At 38.1% G+C, this 21,721-nt stretch overlaps 1 protein-coding gene across 4 annotated transcripts in view; it reads right to left on the bottom strand.

The window, feature by feature from the left end:
- Positions 1-21,721, bottom strand: part of FNIP2 (folliculin interacting protein 2) — a 49,818-nt gene that overhangs the window by 14,013 nt on the left and 14,084 nt on the right. The window contains exons 1-13 of one of the 4 annotated variants that reach the window (XM_071556167.1): positions 19,215-19,751; positions 14,040-14,166; positions 11,959-12,093; positions 10,790-10,890; positions 10,636-10,707; positions 9,941-10,041; positions 9,677-9,766; positions 8,442-8,513; positions 7,700-7,829; positions 4,099-4,300; positions 3,435-3,523; positions 2,441-2,587; positions 2,139-2,308 (exon numbers count right to left, since the gene is read on the bottom strand). In XM_071556167.1, coding sequence (XP_071412268.1) covers positions 2,139-2,308; positions 2,441-2,587; positions 3,435-3,523; positions 4,099-4,300; positions 7,700-7,829; positions 8,442-8,513; positions 9,677-9,766; positions 9,941-10,041; positions 10,636-10,707; positions 10,790-10,890; positions 11,959-12,093; positions 14,040-14,166; positions 19,215-19,399 — 1,621 coding nt within the window. In that variant the 5' untranslated portion in view covers positions 19,400-19,751. Of the gene's footprint in view, positions 1-2,138; positions 2,309-2,440; positions 2,588-3,434; positions 3,524-4,098; positions 4,301-7,699; positions 7,830-8,441; positions 8,514-9,676; positions 9,767-9,940; positions 10,042-10,635; positions 10,708-10,789; positions 10,891-11,958; positions 12,094-14,039; positions 14,167-19,214; positions 19,752-21,721 lie in introns of those variants that run through there. The other 3 variants (XM_071556168.1, XM_071556169.1, XM_071556171.1) reach the window with 3 other exon arrangements.

Below are 21,721 nucleotides of genomic sequence, written 5' to 3'. Positions count from 1 at the left end.
GAGACTTTATCAGCTACCCGCTAATCTACTAGATTGCTTTACATGCTAAATCCTTGCTCTGAGCTGCTCAAAGTCTTTTCTGGACACAGCACCATCAGGATTTTGTACTAGACCTCAAGATGTAACATTATATTAAAGTTATAACCAGAGCTTCTGAAAGGTTTCTCCCAAGGGCAAGGGGGCCTCTGGCTTCAACATGAGAACACAAAGCAAAAATCCTTCAAACAACATATTTCTGCCCAGTTTTCTTACTATGCAGAACATAAAAGGAATAAGGCTCCTGACTCCATTCCTACAAAACAAGGATCAATGAGACAGTAATTCCATGGCTCTCACTATCTCCCCTGCTTAGATCTGCCATTTCCATTATTCCAGTGATGCACTGGAGAGGCTGCTGTGTGGTGGCATCAGTGGTGCCATCTTCCCTCAGTTAGGAACACCATTGCAACCAACCTCACAGCCAGACATGCCAGTAAATTCATTCCTCAGTAACCAAGAGGGCTTCAAGACTATTCAATTAACCTTAAAGCCTGGTAAACCACACAGACAAGGATTACGGAAGGAAATGGGAAGATATTGTTTTACTTTTGAGTTGAGCACAGTTGCTATGGAAATCAGACTCAGGCTTCATGTTCATTTGCACAATTGGCTTTTATATAAAGCCATTACTAATAAGACAGTACAAAAAGTTAAAATTGTGATCTACAAAACATACTAATACTTGTTAATACTATTAGATTGAAGTTGATTGTTTAAGAGACAGTGTGTCTTCCTGACAGTGGGACTTACAGTTGCACCAGTACATAACTGTAACTGGTAAATAATATGTAATGAAAACACAGGTTTGAAGGTGGAAAGACATGTATGCCAAAATCCTTCCCTTAATAAAACATCATTTCCATTTTTAAGCAATAAGGACACATGACTTTTCATTTTTCCTCCCTCTTCCCAAAGAGGGAAACCAGCAGAGGGCAACATCTTACTGTCACGATCAGTTTTTACAGCCACCTAATAAAGGCTTTTTGGGCTTTATAAGAAAGAAACTAAACCAGAAAGCATTTTGAGTTCAGGTACTGAAAACTCAGAAAGGCAAAAAGAGAAACATTCTTGACTAGTCACCAGTCGTGACTCCCAGGAGGAACCACAAGAGCTACAGCTGAGCTTATGACTCCAGTCCATCTGGTTTTTGTAACTTCAGGCCTGGGTCCATCCTCAACACTATGAATATGCTTCTAATTTCTCCTTCAGTCTCAACTCTGCCCAATATTTAAAAGACATCTTAAACCCATAAACAATTCTACTACAACTATATGGCCAACATAGCAATTACTAGTTTCATAACAATTGGCGAGAATAAGAAGTACAACTGAAATTATATTCAAGAAACACAACCAGTAGCACAGTGTAATTAATTACCTTAGTGTGCATGTGTGTTATTTTACAATATAGTGTATCAGTTAAAGTGAAAGCCAATCTGATGTTAGACTCCCATCTGCTGCCAAGAAGAGGAGAAATTTTCAAGAAATTACCACTGGCAGAATTATTCTCTCAGCTTTCACTCACCTACTCATTTGCCATCAATAATTTAGTCCCTTGTATCAAGGTAACTTATAAGCTATAAATTATTCATGAGAGAACAGCCTGAGGCTTAGGACATAGTAAAAAAAGTCTTGGACTAAGCCCACTCAGGTCACTGATTGGAGGTACTGCCAGTTGTTAGACTTCTGATCTGTCATCTTGCTGTCTATCCTACTCCATAAGAGAGAGATAAACGGAGGTAGAGTCAGCGCAGTTTCAACTACAAAGGGCCTCCAAGACCAGATAACTCCACTAAGTCCAGTCTGTTCCTTCTTGTTCTTTCCCAAACTGCTCAGACTGCACACAGCACTTGCACCATCTTAATACTTCTATACCAAGTATACTTCACCAGACAGCATAACAGAGGATGAAAACAAGAAACAGAAGAATAAAAAGCAGGATATGCAAACAGGCCTCCAAACACTCTGATTAACCAGGCAAAAGACATCTATTGGTAGCAGCAAATGTGACCTGGAACACAAGTGGCTCTTATCTAAAAGGAGTGGGTGCATGAGGATGCTAGTTACAGAGGAGACTGAAGCTTTCCACTTCCTACTGACCAAGCTGCGCCCAGAGAGGGTTATATGGATGGGATTTCGCCAGCATGTTCACAGACTGTGATGTGCGTTTTTCAGAGAAGGCCTTGATGGGAGGATGGTCAACTGGCATTACTGTTGGGACCCAAGCCAGATGATATGTTAGCACTGCGGTCAACAAAGCAGCAAAGAACCTAGGAGAAAAAAAAAATGTATGTTCAAAGTAACACCAATAGAATATCCCATTAAGTGCTTTAGCAAACCCATATGCACTGGGAAGAAAACAAGGGGGTTTTTTTAAGAAAAAGGGAGTGGGGGAAGCTTACTGATTTTTGTTGATCTGTTCTATCAGAAACGTAAATTCTTTAAGAAAACGCTGGCATAACTGGTTCTTTTCCAGGGTACTGGACATCATATTAAGCCACACAGGCTCTGCAATCCTTGGAACAGAATATAGGTTCCAGATGGTAACTCTGCTCAAAGAAAATTCCGAAAAAGTGAGTGTTAACATGTGTATTTCAATCTTGCAAATAATTACAAGTAGCCCTTTTCCTTTTCTATTGTCTGTTGATTTTTGTTTATTTTTGTAAGATCAAGGAGACTAAACAACCTGGAAGAGTCTTTACTCTTCCAGTAATTACTAGTGTCCAGAACACTAGTCTGTTTAATTCAGAGTAACCTAGTGTCTTCATATGAATTCCAGATTGGCTTCCCTTTCTTGCATTCCTTTGCATATTTGATTCAGAGAAATCATCCAGAAATAATTTAGAGAGGAAAAAGAACCCATCCTATTCATTGCAGGGATTTGATTCCACATCCCAGATACCACAGAAACTCCATCTCACTAAAGCCTTCTCTCTCTCTCCTGCGCTGACTTCCTTGGCCTCTGACCATTTCTTCCTTTCTTAGGTACTGAAAAGAGAGTCTTTGTATCCTTCTTGCCAGTTACATTATTCAGCATCTACAGCTAGGAGTAGGCAACTCATCTGCCTGAATACAACATCAATCCTCTTGACTGAGGATTCTGTATCAGCAGAAGTCAACTCTTGTGGAGATCTTACAGAATTTAACTGACAATCCCAGGAACACAAGTGCAACAGAACCACTTTTACTCTCATTTGGAAAATGGCTGAGCCGGTTTTGCTAAAGTCTTCAGAAGACATTTACCCAATACCCAACGCAGAAAATTCATTCACATTAATTTCAAGACTGTGTAAAATACAAGACCTTGCATTCAGTTGCTTACAACTGGAAGTGACAAGTATCTTTCGAGGGGCATGAAAAGATCTCTCCTTGTAATTCAGAATTCCATCAACTCACCTGAATTCTCCCAGGGCATCCATGACACGGCTGATATAAACCTGCACTCTCTGGCTGGATTCTGCTATTTTTCTACATGAGATCATGGCCTTGATTAAGAGTTAAAGACACAAAACAGCTTCTTAAAGGATTCACATTCTTCATCTTTTTAAGCTTTATTAACATGTCAAAATAACTAACATCTAGCCCCAGTCCTATACAGCCACTCAGGACAGCAATAGTTGCCAACCTCCCTCCACCTCATGAAGGACCAATCCCTAATACTGGGCAAGGGGAAAGTAGAGAACATTTCTGAGAAGTAAGAGGAAGACAGCAACAAATACTTTGTGTCTCTCTTTTAGGGACTGTATGAAAGGATAGAATACCATCATTTCCACAGTCTCCAGGGAGTCAAGAAAACCTCATAGTGAAACACGGCAAGAAGGAAAGAAAAGCCACCCACAGCATAAAACTCTCCAATCTAATTCTGGCTAGGAAAGAAACCGCACCCTTTTCAGCAAATGCTGAATTCCTACACTGGGCTCAGGCTCAAGACTGCATGTGTAAGGAGGGAGGCAAGCTTGAAACCACGCATCTTCTCCCACTCTTCATCTATCAGATTCTAGAATACTTCATTCTGATTGACACTTATTTTTCCACATTATGCCAAATTAGTATTCTGTACCTTTTCTATTGCATATTTCAGCTTGTTCATGTGAGATTCAAAAAGAGGAAAGTGAGAAAAAAAGAAATCCTGGAAGTTTCTCTGTGCTTCTTCTTTTTCAGGCAGAGAAAAGATTATGCTGATTGCAATTTTTTTCCTCCGAACCATCGCAGGATTGGAGCTGCAGCTTTCATCAGCCATACTGAACATTTCTTCAGTGGACCTGTAAGACAGATTTGTTAGGACAGTTATACATGTACTGAAAGATAATTCATCTTCTATCAACACCTCTCCATATAGCAGAACGTTTCCTCTGACTGACTACATAAGGCTTTGCTGTCACAGTCCCTGAACAAAAATACCCAACATTTTGATGCGTAAGACCTATGCTTGTTCAACAAGAAGAAGACAATCCCCAGAGAGGCCTGGTGTGACCACTTTTCCTCTGACACAGAGCTAATACAAATTCCCTCCTGGATTTACCTTTGAGGGAGACAAAGAAAAGGGAATGGAGACACATCACACAAAATCATTACCAATAAAGGTTAAAGGTAACTTCAGAGCTGTAAACTGCATTCAGCACTCAAGCTCCTGTCCAGGCGCTCAGCAGTATGTCCATGATGCTCTTGAATCTGTACTGCTCCTCATAAGGGAAGTTGGGAAACATGCTACCTATACTGTTCCAGCATATTAAGATGTATATTTGCACTGAAACCATGCAAAATAAAACTTTCTATTTTAACTGAAGACAAAGTCTTACCACTTAGTAAGTACTCTGAAAACACGAACATAATGCCTACCAATACATTTCTGCCCTGCTCAAAGTTGGATAGACTTCATCTTAAAATGATTTGTTTTCTGCTTAAATCATAAAAAAAAACAGCAGAAAAAAAACCAGAAACAAACAAACAACAAAAAACCAAACAAAAAAGAACAAATAAACAAACAAATTGACCAATGGCTACCTTAAAAGCATTATTAATTTTGTCAAGTTCTGTTTATTTCCATGGTAGTTCTGCCACATTTCTTTCAACAATTATGTCTTCTCAATACTACACATGGGTTGCTACTAAGATCAATACTGCTCAGTATTTTAATTATCACTCTGGCCTGTGAATCAAAACACACCTTCAGGAAGTTTGCAGATGATGTCAAACAGAGCTAAAAAAGTCAATAAACTGGAGGGCACTGCTCAGCAAGGTTGTGGAATCTCCATTCTTTGAGATTTTCAAGACTCAACTAGACAAGTTCCACAGCCACCAGATGTAGATTTCAAGCACAGGCAACTGATTTGGATCATAACTACAAGTCTCAATCCAGCATAAGTTTTACTGTGATTACACAAAAGAGTGGCAATCGCCTGATGCTGTTCTTTCATAAATACTTGCACTGCAGTGCTAGATATTGATACTGCTGAGTTTACAAAATTAATACTTTTTCTTGATTGAAGCATCTTGATCAACTTCACTGAAAAAAACACCTTTTATACTTATCATCTATATCCATAAGTAAAACAGTATGGCAGTATGGACAAAATGTCTTTTGGAAGGAACTTTAATTGAATAATCGCTTTTAATCTACTGAGAAATTACAGGAGGAAAAGGGTAAGAAAGACAAGAAAGCCAAGAAGACATTCAGAGCAGCAGCTCATCTGGAAATACCTTGATTTTGGAGTTTCTTCATAAGTTAAGACTGCAATACCAGTGAGTGGTAATTAAAAGTTTGAAGTCTTTTCATACCAGAATTATCTTGAAATGGAGTCTGTGGTATTTATAGACCACTATGAAGCAATTAACAAAGGAAAGACTCAGAGCTAAGCATTCATTCTACATCCACTCTAAAAATAAGTGGTTTACAGTTTAATTGGTTTGACAAAATTAAATAGACAAAAGTTTCTCATCATAGAAGTATGTCCATGGATACAGGAAAAAACACACAATAAAACCCCAGCAAAAACAGCTTGTGGGAAACCAGAGTTCAAGACAAAAGCATAACCTAATTTGAACTTCAGGAACTTGCATGCAGAGACAGAAATTCCCAAGGAAGTTAGGAAAGGATGGTCCGTCAGCATCTACGAAACATCACAGGCTTTTGTACTGCTTCCCAGGAACAGAAATTGAAGAATTTAGGTCTGTGAGAGAAGCCTTTTCAACAGCGCTGCTCAATCTAGCTTGCTTGCCAATTGACTACGAAGAGTTCCAGTAGGCATCTCATTTTCTTTGAGCTATTGGCCTAAAACAGATTGTAGAATCTTGGCTGGGCAAAATGAAGTACAAATTCTGTAGCACTGAAGTATTCACCCGAAGCCTACTGTTTCCCTAGCAAGTAATCAGAAAACAAGTATCTGTAGAGGCTTTTTAGCTTAGAAAGAATCCCAGATCAAGAGTAGCTCTACACAGTGAAAATAATAATGTCCTGTTTCCAGTATCTTTCCCCAGCACAGGTTCTCCAGTGTGGAAGAAAAAAACCTACTCCCTACAATGAACAAGCAGCCCAAAGAGACAAGTTTCCTCTAAACAGTTTGGAACTTTCAGAACAGTTAGAGGAAGTTCATGTTTGTGAAACTTTGGCTACTGCTTAAATTGGGCTGAAATTTACCTTATATGTTTCAACTTTTTTTCACATGAGCTGCTCTCAGCCTTATTTCTTTAGGTAACTAGACTAAAAAGAACTTCAAGTTACCAAAAGCCAAATGTTTACTAGCTTGTTCTCAACTGCAAGTGTGATTTAGAAAGCATGACTGCTATATTAGCATCATGGCATAATTCTTAATGTTAAAAACAATTCACGAAGAATATCCAGGAAAAAGCTGAAAGTGTTGACACTAGGGAAAGAAGTCTTTTCAGAAAAGGTTTCATTTTTATTTTTTACTGACTACATATTTTGACAGATAGGTTTTAAGTGTCTCTTAACTGAAAATAGTGAAAAGGGAGAGGCCAAAGAGCAGGAATTTCTTGTAGCTCTCCACTAATTCCATGCTGTCTTTAGGTATAGGTGGATGAGTACAGTGAGAAAATAACCAAAAAACGTTAGATATTTTGCAACTGACAAGGGAAGAATTTGCTTATTAGCTATGAAAAGTCTGCTGCATTCCATGCTTTGTTATGCTACTGGCTACAAAAACTAATAAAATTCCAAAATAGAAGCCAAGCTTTTTGATCACAGCTTTTTTTCTTCCTGTTTTGGCAGAAGTCACATCAGGAACATCCTGTACAAGCCAAGAGAGTCGTCACGGGCTATTACTTCAAAATTTCAGTAACTGCTCACAAGTCAGACTACACTATAGCATAGTGTAATTATGGCAGCAGTGCCGTTACAGTCCTTTTCATGTCAACAGGATGCCCTGCTCATTCAGAAACAGTTTAGTTTGTTTTTCAGACTATGGCTTCAGACATAGCCTATATATTCATTAAAAATAAGGATATTTCAAATTGAGCTTTGAAGTTCACATTCACCCAAAAATTAATCTTTCTTTATATTGGCAATCTTACGTAACATGCACAAAAGATAAACTGAGTCAACAGCATTTAATAAAAGTATTTGTTCTTTTAAAGAAAAGAGGCTTAATCTCTATTTAGCTTAAATTACTGCCAAACAGCTGTTGCAAAAGTGTTGCACTCACCACCTTGGAATAATTCCATTCTCTAAACTGGTTGTCTGACTTCGGAGCCAGCGACGTTGGTAGCTGCTAGAAGATGATGATGAAGAGCTTGGAGATGGAAAAGGAGTAACCAGAAGACTGCTCAGAGATGCTGTGAAGAAAGCAAGAAACCTCACAGATAAAGAATTACTAAGAATGCTGGTTAAATATTTTTCATACTCTAACTGGGAACAATTTTTCACAAATACTGCTCTTGCTTGCTTTTTCACACAACTCACTTAAAACAGGAGAGACAATTAATTTAAATAAATCTTGCTGCCTGAGGACATTCTTTGGTTATAAAGCCAGGGATCTTCCCTACTACAACACACTAAAATTTATCTTATTGTCACTAAAAGCATTCTGTACCAAGAGATGTTGCTCTCCCACTACAATAAGACAGGACTTCTAGTCTTCTGACACCCTTTTCCTATTCAGCGCAAAAAAAAGTTTCTCTTCACTTGTCCTAGTAAAGGCTCCAACCAGTTCTTCCTCCAAATTATAAATTGGTTAAGGACAAAGTACCTGGTGGCTGTAAACAAAGGATATAATTACAAATATTTTTTCATTAAGGCTTGGAGGAAACGCAGAAGGAAAACCACCTAGCAGATCAAAACAATTTTGGGTTTACAGGTCATAAGGTGCCTATATTTCAGGTGAATCACTGCACCAAAGAATTGTAACATAATTGCAAAAGCAGGCAAACACAACAGACAGCAGATACCTGAGCGAGCAATGCCGCTGTCTCTGTCCTCATTTTGTCCTCTGCTAGGCATATCAACAGGTGTGCTGTGTGCTAAAACAAACAGATCAGATCAACAGAAAATATTACATAACTCATCATACTATTTGTCAGCATTTAAAAAATAATGTTTAAGTTTAAAGGTCATAGACAAAAGGAATTACATCCTTTATTATTACTGTGAATCAGCAGTATGGTGTGAACAGAGGTGGCAAAAAAACCAGTATACCTATACTGAGTATCATGCTACTAAAGGTAGGTTATTTGCCCCTATGTAAATGTAAAATCATCTCTGAGGAGCTTAAGACTACGAATACAGTCTGCATTATTAGAAACCAGATATGCTTTGAAAGTGAGGGCTGGTGGTACACTCACCTGTCACTCTTGATAAAATTTTCTTGAGTGTTCAAAATTGTCATTTAACACAGGTTAACATCAAAATGAAACAGTCAAATACAAGGTCCATTAAAAGCTTCTGCTTCACTCCCCAGGCACAGATGTACTGTCCACAAAGTTTCATAGTAAGAAACATTCAGCCCCTGTTATAGTCTATTGACATGTTAGTAGTGCAGAGTCACTCAAATAGTAGAGCATGCAAGATTTGCACAGGCTATGAAGAAACTGCATTGATATTAAAGTTCATATTTTTGCAATTAAGAGAAATAATTAGGCCTAGTATCTACCCACCTGCATGGGTCATCATTATGCCTGTAAAAGGAGACTTTACGTGGCTTAAAATTTAGAGAATTAAAGAAATCGATATTGTAAAAAAAAACAAAACTTATCAGCTCCCAGACTTAGCTCAAGAATTAATTTTGAACATCTGCCATCAAATTAAAAAAAGGTAGCAAGAGGTAAGAGAAGAAAAAAGCTATACACCAGCAAGACACCTGCACGCTAGCAAGAAACCAGCAATAAGCCAGGAAACATAAGTTCTCTAAGAAATATAAGGGCTAATTTATTATTACAAACACAGCATAAAAGTATCTTTAAACTTAAACATAATAATTAGAAGATATATATGAACAACAAAAAAACATCAATTTAGCCATTTTTTGAAAGAAAGATTTTTAAGTGTATGCCAGATAGTCCTGTTGTCACTATTTTAGCCCTCTGTTTCTAGAGAGTAATTATGTATGTCCTGCAAGAATCCAGAAGGAGCTGGATTTGTGTGTGCGTATTGGTGGGTCACACTGTAGCTGGCATTCCACACAAACCTGCAAAGAAAGAAGCACTGCGGATGAGCCGGAGGGGACCTCCTTCAGACACACCCTGCAGCAGTTTGCTGCTACACAGCTGTAACACACCTAGGAAACAAAAGCAACGTAGAGAAAATGCAAAAAAAATGCAAAGGAAAAGTAAAAAAGTAAAAAAAGGTAAAAAAACTCAAGGAGGTGATGTACCAGGGGAAAAAAAAAACAAAACTGAACGAACAGATGGGCTCATGTTGTCAGAAAGACATAGAACCTGGAAATATTTACCTAAATTACTTCCACTGCGGCAGGTTCCCAAACCATTCTGATTTGAGCTCAGTTTTCCCAGGCTGGGATCTTGGTTGATGTATTCAAAGCTATCTTGCAAGCTAAAACAGGGGGAAAAGCCAGTGTTCTTTAAGAACGTGATCAGTAGGCATTAACACTATCTTAAGAATCAGGTTCATTTTATAAAAAAACAGAAGGCTGAACATGAACTTCACAATTAAATTCAAGGAGAAGCAGGTTTCTGAAACCAGGAAGAAATTCTTTATATACGCTCCCTATTTGAATTATTGGAAGTTTCTTTATATTACATTCGGGATTCAGTTTATTCACATTTGCTTATTTTGGGGACAAGTTAGAACAGATGAGAAACAGCGTATTTGTTGAAGGAAACAGAAGTGGGGAATAGCAAAGCAAAGCATTTTCATAAATACTCCTTCTTCCTCACCCTTCTGACAGCAGGAAGATATAGAGGCTTTGATTGTTCAAAGCACCTCATCTCTGAATTTTATTACATGCCCTGGACAAATGAAGAAGCGGAAACTTGCAGAGATTTTTCTTTATTAAAAACTTGAGTAGCCCAACTAGGATCTATTAAGAAAATTGACAGCTGTCATTCTTAATTTTCTTCTAGGACTACAAAAGGAGAAAGACAGACAGACAACTGCATTGGAAAGGGAAAAAAGAAATGTTCTTACTTATTGTTGCTTCCACTGAAGCTTCCTACCCTGGCTGAGAAGACTTTACTTATCATCAGCTGTGGGGGAGAGCTGAAAGGATAAACAGTCATTTCAGTGAGTCATCAATTCTGAACGCCTGACAAGACAGTGCATCACAGAAAAGGACACTCACCGTATGTAGTGAATCTTCAAGGTGGAGCCTTTGTAACTCATTGCCACTGAGCCAAACATCATTTCTCCCAGCATATTGACATCAGAGGCTGGCCTGGTGTACTACAGACAAGACGCAAAGAGTAAAGTCAATAATCTGGCAAGTTATTTCAATTTAGTATCGTGCCATACTGCTACATTTTGAACAGAGAACACACATAAGTCTGTGTTTTCCATGCACTGTAAGATCAGTGTGATTTTACTACACTGAATGCAAGTACAGTGGGAAGACATACTCTGTCTTGCTCACTAGATAGGTGTTGTTACCCTTGTTACAGGGGGACCTCCAAAGGCAAGAAACAGAAAAAAAGATCTACCACATTCCCAATGAAACAGCTGTGTCCAGCAACATTTCCATATAGCAGAGTGTTTGACAAAACCTGTAGGTTTTAACAGGACTTGGATTCTGTGGTCTGGATCACCAAACAATAAACTGTCTTCCTTATCCAAATGAGTAAATTCCCCTTCCCTGCCCTTACAAAAACGTATTGGGAAACACTTTTCATTGCAAAATAATTTGTGATTATACTTAAAAAAGCAGTCTTCAGACCAACTGCTTATTTTGTTTCAAAGACTGACCATCAATAGCAAATATGGAGAGAAGTCTGTTAATTCTGAAGAAAATCACTTACCTTTCAGTTAAATTTTTTCCCACCTTAATCTATACATGCCACAAATTACATTTTTCTAGCTGAAATGCTAATGCTGTTACTCAGAAACACCCAATGCACCTAAAAATTAGTTCTCTAAAAAAATTCATCTTATAGTAAGACAGACTAAACAGACTGTTAATATACGAAGTTCAACAGCTTCTTCAGAACTGATCTGAAACACAGGTAGATGAGAACAGAGAACAGTATAGTGCTTCTTATGACCTTCACAATATGCTATTAGATGTTAGATTAGATTTCACAACTCCTTCAAAAAATAAGACTAAGACGGACCAAAAGGTTAAGATGCACCCACATGTTTTTGTTCTACAACACTTCGAGGATAGGATAGATATCTCAAGGTTCAGATTAACGTAATACAACAGAAGTTGAAGTGATTCAATGCATGTCAGTAGGCTCCTGTAAATGAACTTCTTCAGTAAAGCAGATAAATAAAACCAACAAAAGTAATGAATATTACCTGATACTTCGGTATCTGTTCTTTGATGTTTTGCATACAGCTTATTGTGGGACTATGGGAAGAAATATTATTGTTCCCATTGCTTGCTTGGTAGTTCTTGGCAGAAGTCTTTACAGAAGCCTCATCTGCTAATTTCTATGTCAAAATAGAGCAATACAATAAAACATTAAAGTAAATATGAGAACTCCCATCTCTAAACATACCACGGCAAGAATTTTCTTAAAACTACAGGAAAGCAACAGAAATAAAAGGCACTCCTATTTGGTTCCACAGATATGTAACAGTTTTAAAATATTTTTTAAAATGCCAGCATCAGAGCAAGTGAAGAACTACTATCACATTTACACTGCCAGATAGTATCACAGTATCACAGTCAGAGTAATTAGCCAGTTTCACAGGAAGATCATTCCCAAGCACTGTAAATTACTCTTTGTAACATTTGCCAAAGTTTACATAAACAAAATCTCAGCTTATGGGTTGCTTACAAACTGATTTCTGTAATCATTTGAACAATTAGTCTCTCAAATTGCACATAACTTTTGCTTCCCAAATGATTAACAGATTTCTTAAACTGAAGACCAGTCAGCAAAAACAAGAGGTGAATAATGCACCATTTGGTAGAATTAACAGGTTAAAGACAAACAATGTATCTGAACCTTCAATGTCAATAAGCTTTACTGTATTTCAGGAAAACGCATAAATGTGCAATACAAAAACATACACTTTCTTGACTTTTAGTTTAAACAGGATGAGCTTGAAAGCAATTCTGCCTCAATTTTAAACCAATCAAGTTTTAGGCTTGCTGTTTGATAACATATCAAACAAACAACCAAACACTCAAGATAATTTTTAACATCTATGTGTTTGCACTGCATTCAAAGTGCTTTGGTTGTTTTAAAAGGGTACCTAGATTAGTGTCTGGCTAAAAAACAGATTATAGCCTGTATCATGTGTTATGAAGGAGGTTGTAATCTGTTTTATGTCCGTATGGCATAGGGAGTTTCTGATAGAACTTTTAGTTTAAAGTATTCAAGTAAGTAGAATAATTTGAATACTGAAATGAAGCCAGAAATTTATTTCTTCCTCGCATGCTTTGTGTTTTAAACCAACTTTAAGATACAAAGTAATGACCTTGATTTTGAGGGGGAGGAGAGGAGAAGCAAGATTAACAGACCAGTCTGACCCATTTACCTTCTTAAGTAGATGATCAGACATCAGCTGATGATGCTCACCAGTCTTACTGATTCAGCACAATGGCGTGTTTACAGTGTGACTGAAATATTGTTGCTTTTTAAGCATCTTCCTAAGTAATTTCTGTAAGTCATGACTATTCTTACATAGCTTGTGCAGCTACATTTATAGTTCTACAATAAACCATATTAGTCCAATAAGCCAAAGCTGTTAGGTCCAAAAAAACTTCAAAATAAAAAAAAAATTTGAAATTCTTTTCAGTGTAGAAGAGAAACATAGAGGTAGTAGAAAAAAACCCCGAAACAATCAAAACTACCACAAAATAGGAAACAATACTGTTTTACTTGTCTTGAAATCATCTAAGTTTGCTCAAAGCATTATTCAACAATTTGTGTGCCTGGAGAACTGCAAAAAGAACTTGCATCTTGACAGCACCTGCTCTTGCTTTGATGCGTGTCACCAAAACTTACACAGCCATATATTGCCATGTGTCATTCTTACACAATATGGCATGGAAAGCCAGTGCAGTTGTTTTAATTCATATAAAGACAACAACTTTACTAATCCAAACACCAAAGGCAGACAAGATAGACATTACTGGAACAAAGGACTAACAGCCAGGGCTAACAACAAAAAGCAAACCCAGTCAACATTAAAAAGGCTCAAGAAATACTCATTTTAAAGGAGTATAGATTTCTTTGTCTGAAAGCAAATCAGGTTTAGGTTAAGTTTTTTATACTATAAATACCAAATACCAGGTATGTTCACAGGCTTTGTGGAATCTAACACTTCTGTTGCAGCGATCATGGAATTGAGATAAAGTGAAAGATGACAAGACTAATAAATTGACACTGTCCCATTAGTACAACAGCAAAATTAGTATTTCATACCTGAAGCACAGTTTCATCAATTTTGCGGACTGCTTTGGAATCAAATAAGACCTGTCTGCCTCTCCTCTCACAGTCTTGGTAAACTATCAGGCGGATTTCATTCAAGTCAAACTCCGAAGAGGACCAGCTATGGATTAGAAACACAAGATGTTAAAATAGCATGTTTACTTTGCAGGTTCATTTAAGTGCAGAAACAGGTATTAGGCAAATACATCTTGTACTCAGCATTTACAGGATCCAGAGAGCAATCATTTAACTCTGAAAAAAGGAACTCCAAAGGAGTACCTAAGCCCAATATCACTGACACAAAGGCAGACACAGCCAGAAAAAATTTTCATCCAATCTTTTTTCAAAATTTTCCAAAGAGAGAACAGAAAACTTCATCTCAGCAATCTGCTCCAGGACTTAAACTACTCTTACATTTACTCTCTTCTCTGTACATGGCCTGGATTATCCTTACTGAAAGGCAGGTGCACTATTTGTGCAAGACTCTCAGTGGCAAAAAAATACAATGGATTACCATCCTCTCTACTACAGCCTTTCAAAAGCACAAGGTTTACACCCACCCTCATCCTTGCCTAAGCAACAGAAACCCAATTCCTTTTGAAGTATTCCTGATAATATAAATTAACATTTTTGCAGTTTAAGTCCTACAACCGAAAGACAAGGTTTATGTTGTTCCATTATTTTTCCCCTTTTTCTGAGACACTTCAGGATTTACAGAGCAGCCATAGATTACTGAGACTTGACCTCCACCTACAAGGAAACTCATTTAGTGAATGAAACCAAAACACCACTGAGATTCAAACTGAAGCAAACAACTCCCTCAAGCCAGAATCTGCCCATTCCCCAGAGATACAACATGGCACATGACTCGGCTCATTGTGCTTCTGCAGGAGGCTGAGGAGCACAACTGTCACGGCTGCAATGACCAGAAACCTTATCTCCTAATTGCAAAGGGAGTCAGTGTGCACAGCAGAGCATGCGGGTTTGCTTGGCCTCAATTTCAGCCACAGACAATGTTGTGTAGCTTACAAGCTGAAATTAATGGAAAAAAAAGCCTACTATTGCACAAAGCAGTGCCACACTGCACTGATGTTCAGCCACACTCCCTCGTCCCTGACCGGAGGGACTGCACCAAGGGGTTAAGAGTACAACTGTTATTAATAGCTGTTGGTTTAACAGACTGCATAACAGACTTCAGTCAAGGCCATGCTGATCTTCTACCCAAAAGGATGTTTCATTTAGGAATTTTCCCAAACTGTGCCCCACAGAAAAGGAAGGCAGAGAATTGAGGGAAGAGCATAAAAACCCCCACACAACTGAAAGACTAGAATTTCTGAAGCTATTTTTTATTACATGCTCTGTTAACATCTACAAGTGAAGTAAACACTTTCAAATCCTGCTAGAGTCAGTAAGGTAACCATGGATAACTGCTCTAGGAACACACTCAGAGACTTTTAAATTTAAAATAATTTTAAGTAAAGCCAGATTAATTTATTTTTTGAGCTCTTTCTGTGTAGCTAGAAACAAAAGTAAGTGTAAACAGGCATCCTTTTCAAACCTAATTCTGGAAGGTTTTAGCCTACTTTTAAACATAAGCCAGAGTCATCGCCACTGTACAATGATACAAGTATGCTGTATGTACATAACATCCAAGGTTCCAGTATACTTCAAAGCCAGATCATGGAATGATGCTAAAGACTATTTTGCCATCCACACTGAGGAAACTTCCTGATGTGTTTGTAACATGTTACCTCCAAAACTGTTGGAGTGCCAGCCAGATTCTCTTCAAGTTTTCCCTTTCAAACAGAGTCACAGCATTAAATTCACCTGCATAAGACAAGACCTGATACCATTGTTGATAGTTGCCCAACAAAGATCCTACACACCTCACATATACAGAGAGCTGCAACTACACCATCTGCTTTAGAAATCTGTTACTAGTTTCTCAGCCCACTGCCTGTGCAATGCTATTACAAAATCTAGTTATGCAGAATGCATAAGAGCCATCAATACACTTCATCCTAGTCTGCCACATGAATCTGATGCTCTTCAGTATCAGATACTCCAGTATCTCTTGAATTACACAGCTATTTACTTACATGGTTTCTGCAACAGACGAGCTCAAGTAACTATTCCAGTTTCTTAAAAAGGCTCTCCCCTTCTTTTAACTACAAAGAAAAGGTACATCTCTTTGGCCTTAGTCAAAATTCTATGCAAGAGCAAAGCCTTATTTATCTCCAGGATCTATAACAGCAGCATCCATACTCCAGACTACAGGACTGCAAGTCTAAAATGAGAAAGACCCATATCAGACACAGATGGAGCTGATCTAGCTCTGCATCAGCCTGCCAGTGCAGGGCTGCACTCAGGTTGGGTTGCATGAATTCTGGTTTCCTTGTGAACAGGTGAACTCCCTCATTATGCACTAAAGCAAACTTCATATTGTTTGTGCATTGTCAACTTCTGTATAAGATGTGAACCAGGTTTTACACTGATAGAAGCCAATTCAACAGCCTGCTGAGGTGTCTTGTCCACACAGCATCCTAGAATTAAAGATTGCTGCAATCTGTCAGAACTACAAACAGATTCTCTAGTACCAGACAGCAACAAGCTAAGAAGTTACATAAAATCTATCATACAGAGCTTTATGTGACTGATATATCAAATCTAGGGAAGTAACTTCAGATAATGCTTCTTAAAGCACTAACCAAGTATCAACCTTATGTTTTAATGATGTCTTCGTTTTCAGGCTTTAAATTACCCAGAACACAGATGCAGTTCCTGCAACAGTCCTACCCATTACAGGAGAGATCCATCCTACTAAAACCCTGTTTGATAACATCAAGCATATCTATAGGCAATTTATACAGGCATATAAGTCCATGTAGTCTCATAACTTCCACATGGAATCTTAGCACCAGGCCCAAGACTAGTCAGATGACCAGGATATCTGCCCCATCACAAAAGCTGATGAGCAGACTTCTTACAGTACTTCCGCCTTTACTGTTTAAGCCAATTTATATAACATAAAACTCCCAAAACAGGGACAGTGGGAGTATTCAATCATCCCCTAAAAGCAGAGTGTTGAAGAATACAGACAGCACATAGCCTCATTGGTAAGCTCCATTTTCACATGCATTAAAACCAAAACCCCAAACCACTACTTTCTTATTGCTGTATCAGCTTCCTGCTTATTTGGCAATGCAGGGTCCTGCATATTCTTACAAATTAGCTGAATTAATTAAATTAATATGAGCTTGTGCAGATATTCACATTTCAGGTTAAATGTGGCAATTCTGACTGAACATGATTTCTTAGTTGACCACAAAAATAAAAGCAACATATATTGTTTCACCTCTTTTTGTAACTATGTGACCCTTCCTGCTGCTCGTGTCTGCTCTGGGAATTGTTAGACCCTGCTGTAAACTGAATTCCCTGCAACAAAAGTCTCTCCAAGCACATGAAGGTGGATCAGAAACATAGCTGGAAAAAGGAAGGAAGACAATGGAACCTCAACCTCTTGGAGGCAGCATGAGTTACACTCATTTTGTCCATGGAACCATATGCCTTTAGGAAAGGGCAGAAAGAAAACATTTCCTATACATTCCAAATAAGTATTGAGGCTAGTTAGAATGTTAGTTTGAGTCTTCTTGTTCCCACGTCAGTTCTCTACCTGCTTAGTGAGCTGACACCCTAAGGAAAGACAGTTCCAAAAGGATTGGGAAGGTCAAGGCCAGAACAAGGGGGAAAAGGACAAGAGCATGATGCCAGAAATCATAAGAAGGCAATGGGATTACCTCCTTCAACATCATCAGTGTTTGAACAGCTCACATTTATTTAGCCTCACCTTCAGACTGTATCTTTCTTGCATGTGGAAGATGACAGAACATTATCTTCCAGTCAAAATAAAGAAATAAAATCAAGCTGTCTGTGTTCACACAACAGAAGAAACAGGTCTACTGAAGATACTAAAATGCTATGGATTTTTTTATATTTTTTTGAAAGAAAGCCACAAGTTTGGAACAGCTTACAGATATCCTGAAAAGTTTTCTCCCCAGATTCCATATTAAGCTGAAGTTTGCTTTATTTCCTCTTCAGCTGGCATATAAACTACTTCCCTTTGGCTCGTTCAACATTTCTTCAATTACATATATGACACATGGAGGAAAGGAAATCTCTCTAAGTTAGGGGAAAGCAGACTTGTTTGTTTCTGGAAAAAAGTCACACAAATTCTGTCTCGTTCTGCCCTGAATCAGTACTTTCAGTTAATACAGACCTCCAAACCCTGATCTTTACAAAGAAAGCATTTGCTTAACCTTCATAAAAATCAGCACACATGCAATAACTGAAGAGTGACCTATTAATTTATATCCAAAAACTACTTCAGCTGACCTTGAACTGTTCTGGAAAGTGACTAAGCACTCACTACCTCAATGCAACATCTATAGGCTGGAGAAACAAACACGCTGTTTTCTTTCAAACTTCTCTATATACCTATACACCTACCTGTATTTTTCTTCTTCTTTGATCAGCAATCCTAAATGTAGAACACTAATTCTAACACCCTTGGGTGCTAGAATTTGGAAAAAGGTACCCTGAACCATATTCTCAACACAGTTACATAGCTGTAAAGACTCAGACATTAGAGACATCCCGGCACTCATGCGAAAAAGACACCAGAAAAACCGAAGAAACACTACTCACACCTCAGATTACTTTGATGTAATGCTTGATCTACAGGTGATTTACAAGCAAAGCAGAGGATTCCCCTCTCTGTTCTTCCCCCCACTTCACAGCATTCCCTCCTGTCTGCTCTGCACACTTGACCCTCTAACACAGGAGGTGGCAAAAAAAAGTTAAAGAGGGGAAAGTAATAGAAAACTAGAAAGAGAAGGTAAGATTATTTAACCTTAATTGAAAAGATCACCCTTACCTTGGTTTGCATATACATAAATCTCACACATCAGAGACAAGAATGTAGACTGAGTTTCAAACAGCAAAGACTTTCTGGAGTTTCCAGCAGCATCACCCTCAGGAATAAGCTTCTAACAGAATTTCCCCAATTATTTACAAAATAGTCTTTCAGGCACAGGATTATAAATCTAGTATTAATTAAAAATGTCTATTCTATGTCAAAAATCATACATATTTAAAAAAAGTCATGCATACCTGTTTTGCAGCAGTCTAGTCACTTTGCTTGCACAGTTGACACACTGGTCTCTCAAAGACTTTCTAATTCTTTCATCCAATTTTGTACAAGAGAGATTATTTCCAAATGGTACATCGTTGTTGTTTCTTGCTCTTTCTATTTGTCCCCCTGTGCCATTTGTAGCTTTTGGTGTGCCCCCACACATTTTCTTACCTACAAATCCTGTTGTAAAGCTTCCTCAAAGAAACTAAATACGTGATGAAGAGGTACAGCCTCAAGCAGATTTCTTTACTATCGATCAACCATTAACAATGGTAATTTACCATCAGCTTTCTTCCCTATAAAGGAACACAGTCTGCTGAATTTCCTACTAGGGGAAAAAAAGGCAAAGAGATCCTCATACAGTCTATAGGCCATTAATACAGAAAGATTGCTGTAGCTAATGTACTCCTGCAATTATTCCAGAGTAGACATGTCTTTCAGGTCTCAGAAGCCATCGCAGACTTGCTCCTGCTGCTGTCAGTTTTTCCTACCAAGCCTGGCACAAGGCTGTAGCAGATACAACAGCTAATATTGACTTTAGCTATGTTTGTTTCCTGGTATGTGATTTAGGTAGCCAGCAATTATGTAGTCACAAGACTGAACCATATGGCCTCTAAAAAAAAAAAAACATAGTTGCTTTTGCAGTGACTCGCCCTTAGTTGCAAGGTTGTTCTAACACTGGCTACAACACCCTGTTAATGGCTCTCATGTGAGCAAGTGTCATCTGACAACCCCTAGCAACCTCATACAGCTTAGGAGCAAGTAAGAATCTGTCATCATTGCCATATGGTTATCAGTTAAAAACCCTCAACTACCAACACCAAGAAGCACACTAGACATTCTGCACCTTAATGCTTTTACTTCTAAGGACAAATAGTATTTACACTTGGCCAAGAACTTGAAACTACTGCCTTGAAAAGCTTTTTTTCAAAAAGTAGAAAGGAAAACAATGAGAAAAGGTTTGTCACAGATATCAAGTTAGTTGGTGAGAATTTACAGCCATGTCCCTGTTAAAATAATTTAATGACAATACTGATGACAAAAAAATCTAAAAGTATCTAAAAATACTTCTGACCAAGTAAACTTAGGTTTTTGAATGGAACAGAAGAATCAGATGTTCTGTCAGGCTCAGGTAATTCTACCGCAGAGCAAAGTCCTCTTCCTCATCCCTGCTCTAAAAAAAATTATTCATACATGTCTGCTCATAATTCATGTCTTACATAGCTTTCCCCTCATCAGTGAAATTTTAGACATTTTATAAGATGACACCTCTACTGCAATTTTACTTCCAGGTTAAAAAGGGAAAATAACTTTGCTAATAGTCAACCAGAAATACAGCAGTAGAGACAGAAAACACAGAAAGATTTCAAAATCTAGTGCTACGTGCTACCTTCTAAACAGCACAGCACCCTTGCTAAAATGATTTTGTAATCTCAGTTAACCCCAACTTCTAAACACTGGACAGAAGTCAAGCAAAAAACTAGAGCAAGGTTAGGCTGAACAAGTCGCTCTGTTCCTGAGGGCAGCCCATGGCAATTAAAAAAGAGCTCAGTTTCAATTCCCAGAGTAGTAACAGGTACTAGATTAGAATCACTCCTCCTCTCAAGTGTGGGGAAACAAGTGAAAAGCTTTGGCCTGTTATCAAGTGATTCGAATGATCTATGAGAGGACAACCCCTTAGCCCTCACTTCATTGAGGGCTACTTTAAACATCAGTGTTCCTAGTCATCTTTGAAGTGCGAATGAAATAAGCAGCTGGGGGCCAGGTTCTTACACTTGGACTAAGATGAGCAGCTTAAAAGCCTGTCCTATCTTTTCTCTAAACAAACCAGCATTCACCACAGCATCAAATTCACATCAACCATTAGAACTCGGAATGCCTGTAAGCTCAGTAAATAGACACGCTTCACAACACTACCTCATCTGTAGACGCACTCATCTGTAGAATACTATCAATCCCAAAGTACCTGGGGAATAAACACTGAAAATCCACTGAACAGTTTCTCAGTAAGAACAATAAAATAATATGCAAATCACACATTGAAAACACCCAGTCCACGAAAATGGAAGAAAAGTGTCCTGGTCTCAAGATATAACCCTCTGAAAAGCAGAATTGAATCACTCTTTTTCTAGGCTATGTGACAGCACATCACCTGCTCTGTTTGTAGGTCACTTCCTGTCCTTCATCTCCACTGCGAGACAATTGCCCAAATGATTTCAGCTCAAGGTAACACTTTAGCAGGAAAATTTGGGGTGGGGGAATGAGGAAATTACAATGATGTAGTTATCTAATTAGGAAAAATTTTCTTTATAAGTTACAGCTGTCCACTAAAACTTAAGCACTGTTTTCAAACCTAAGAGAACATTTGCAGAGAACCCTGTAAGGTTTTATTTTCCCAAGAGCCTTTAGAAGGCAGCTAGGGAAGCTTAGGAAAACAAAGTTTGAATCACACATGCTGTTTTGGTGAGCATTTGTTTTTGCAAAA

This window comes from Pithys albifrons, chromosome 5, assembly GCF_047495875.1.
Source record: "Pithys albifrons albifrons isolate INPA30051 chromosome 5, PitAlb_v1, whole genome shotgun sequence".
In the NCBI taxonomy this organism is placed as follows: Eukaryota; Metazoa; Chordata; class Aves; order Passeriformes; family Thamnophilidae; genus Pithys; species Pithys albifrons.
Note: the sequence above shows the minus strand (reverse complement) of the source record. Positions and strands in the feature narration are given on the sequence as shown.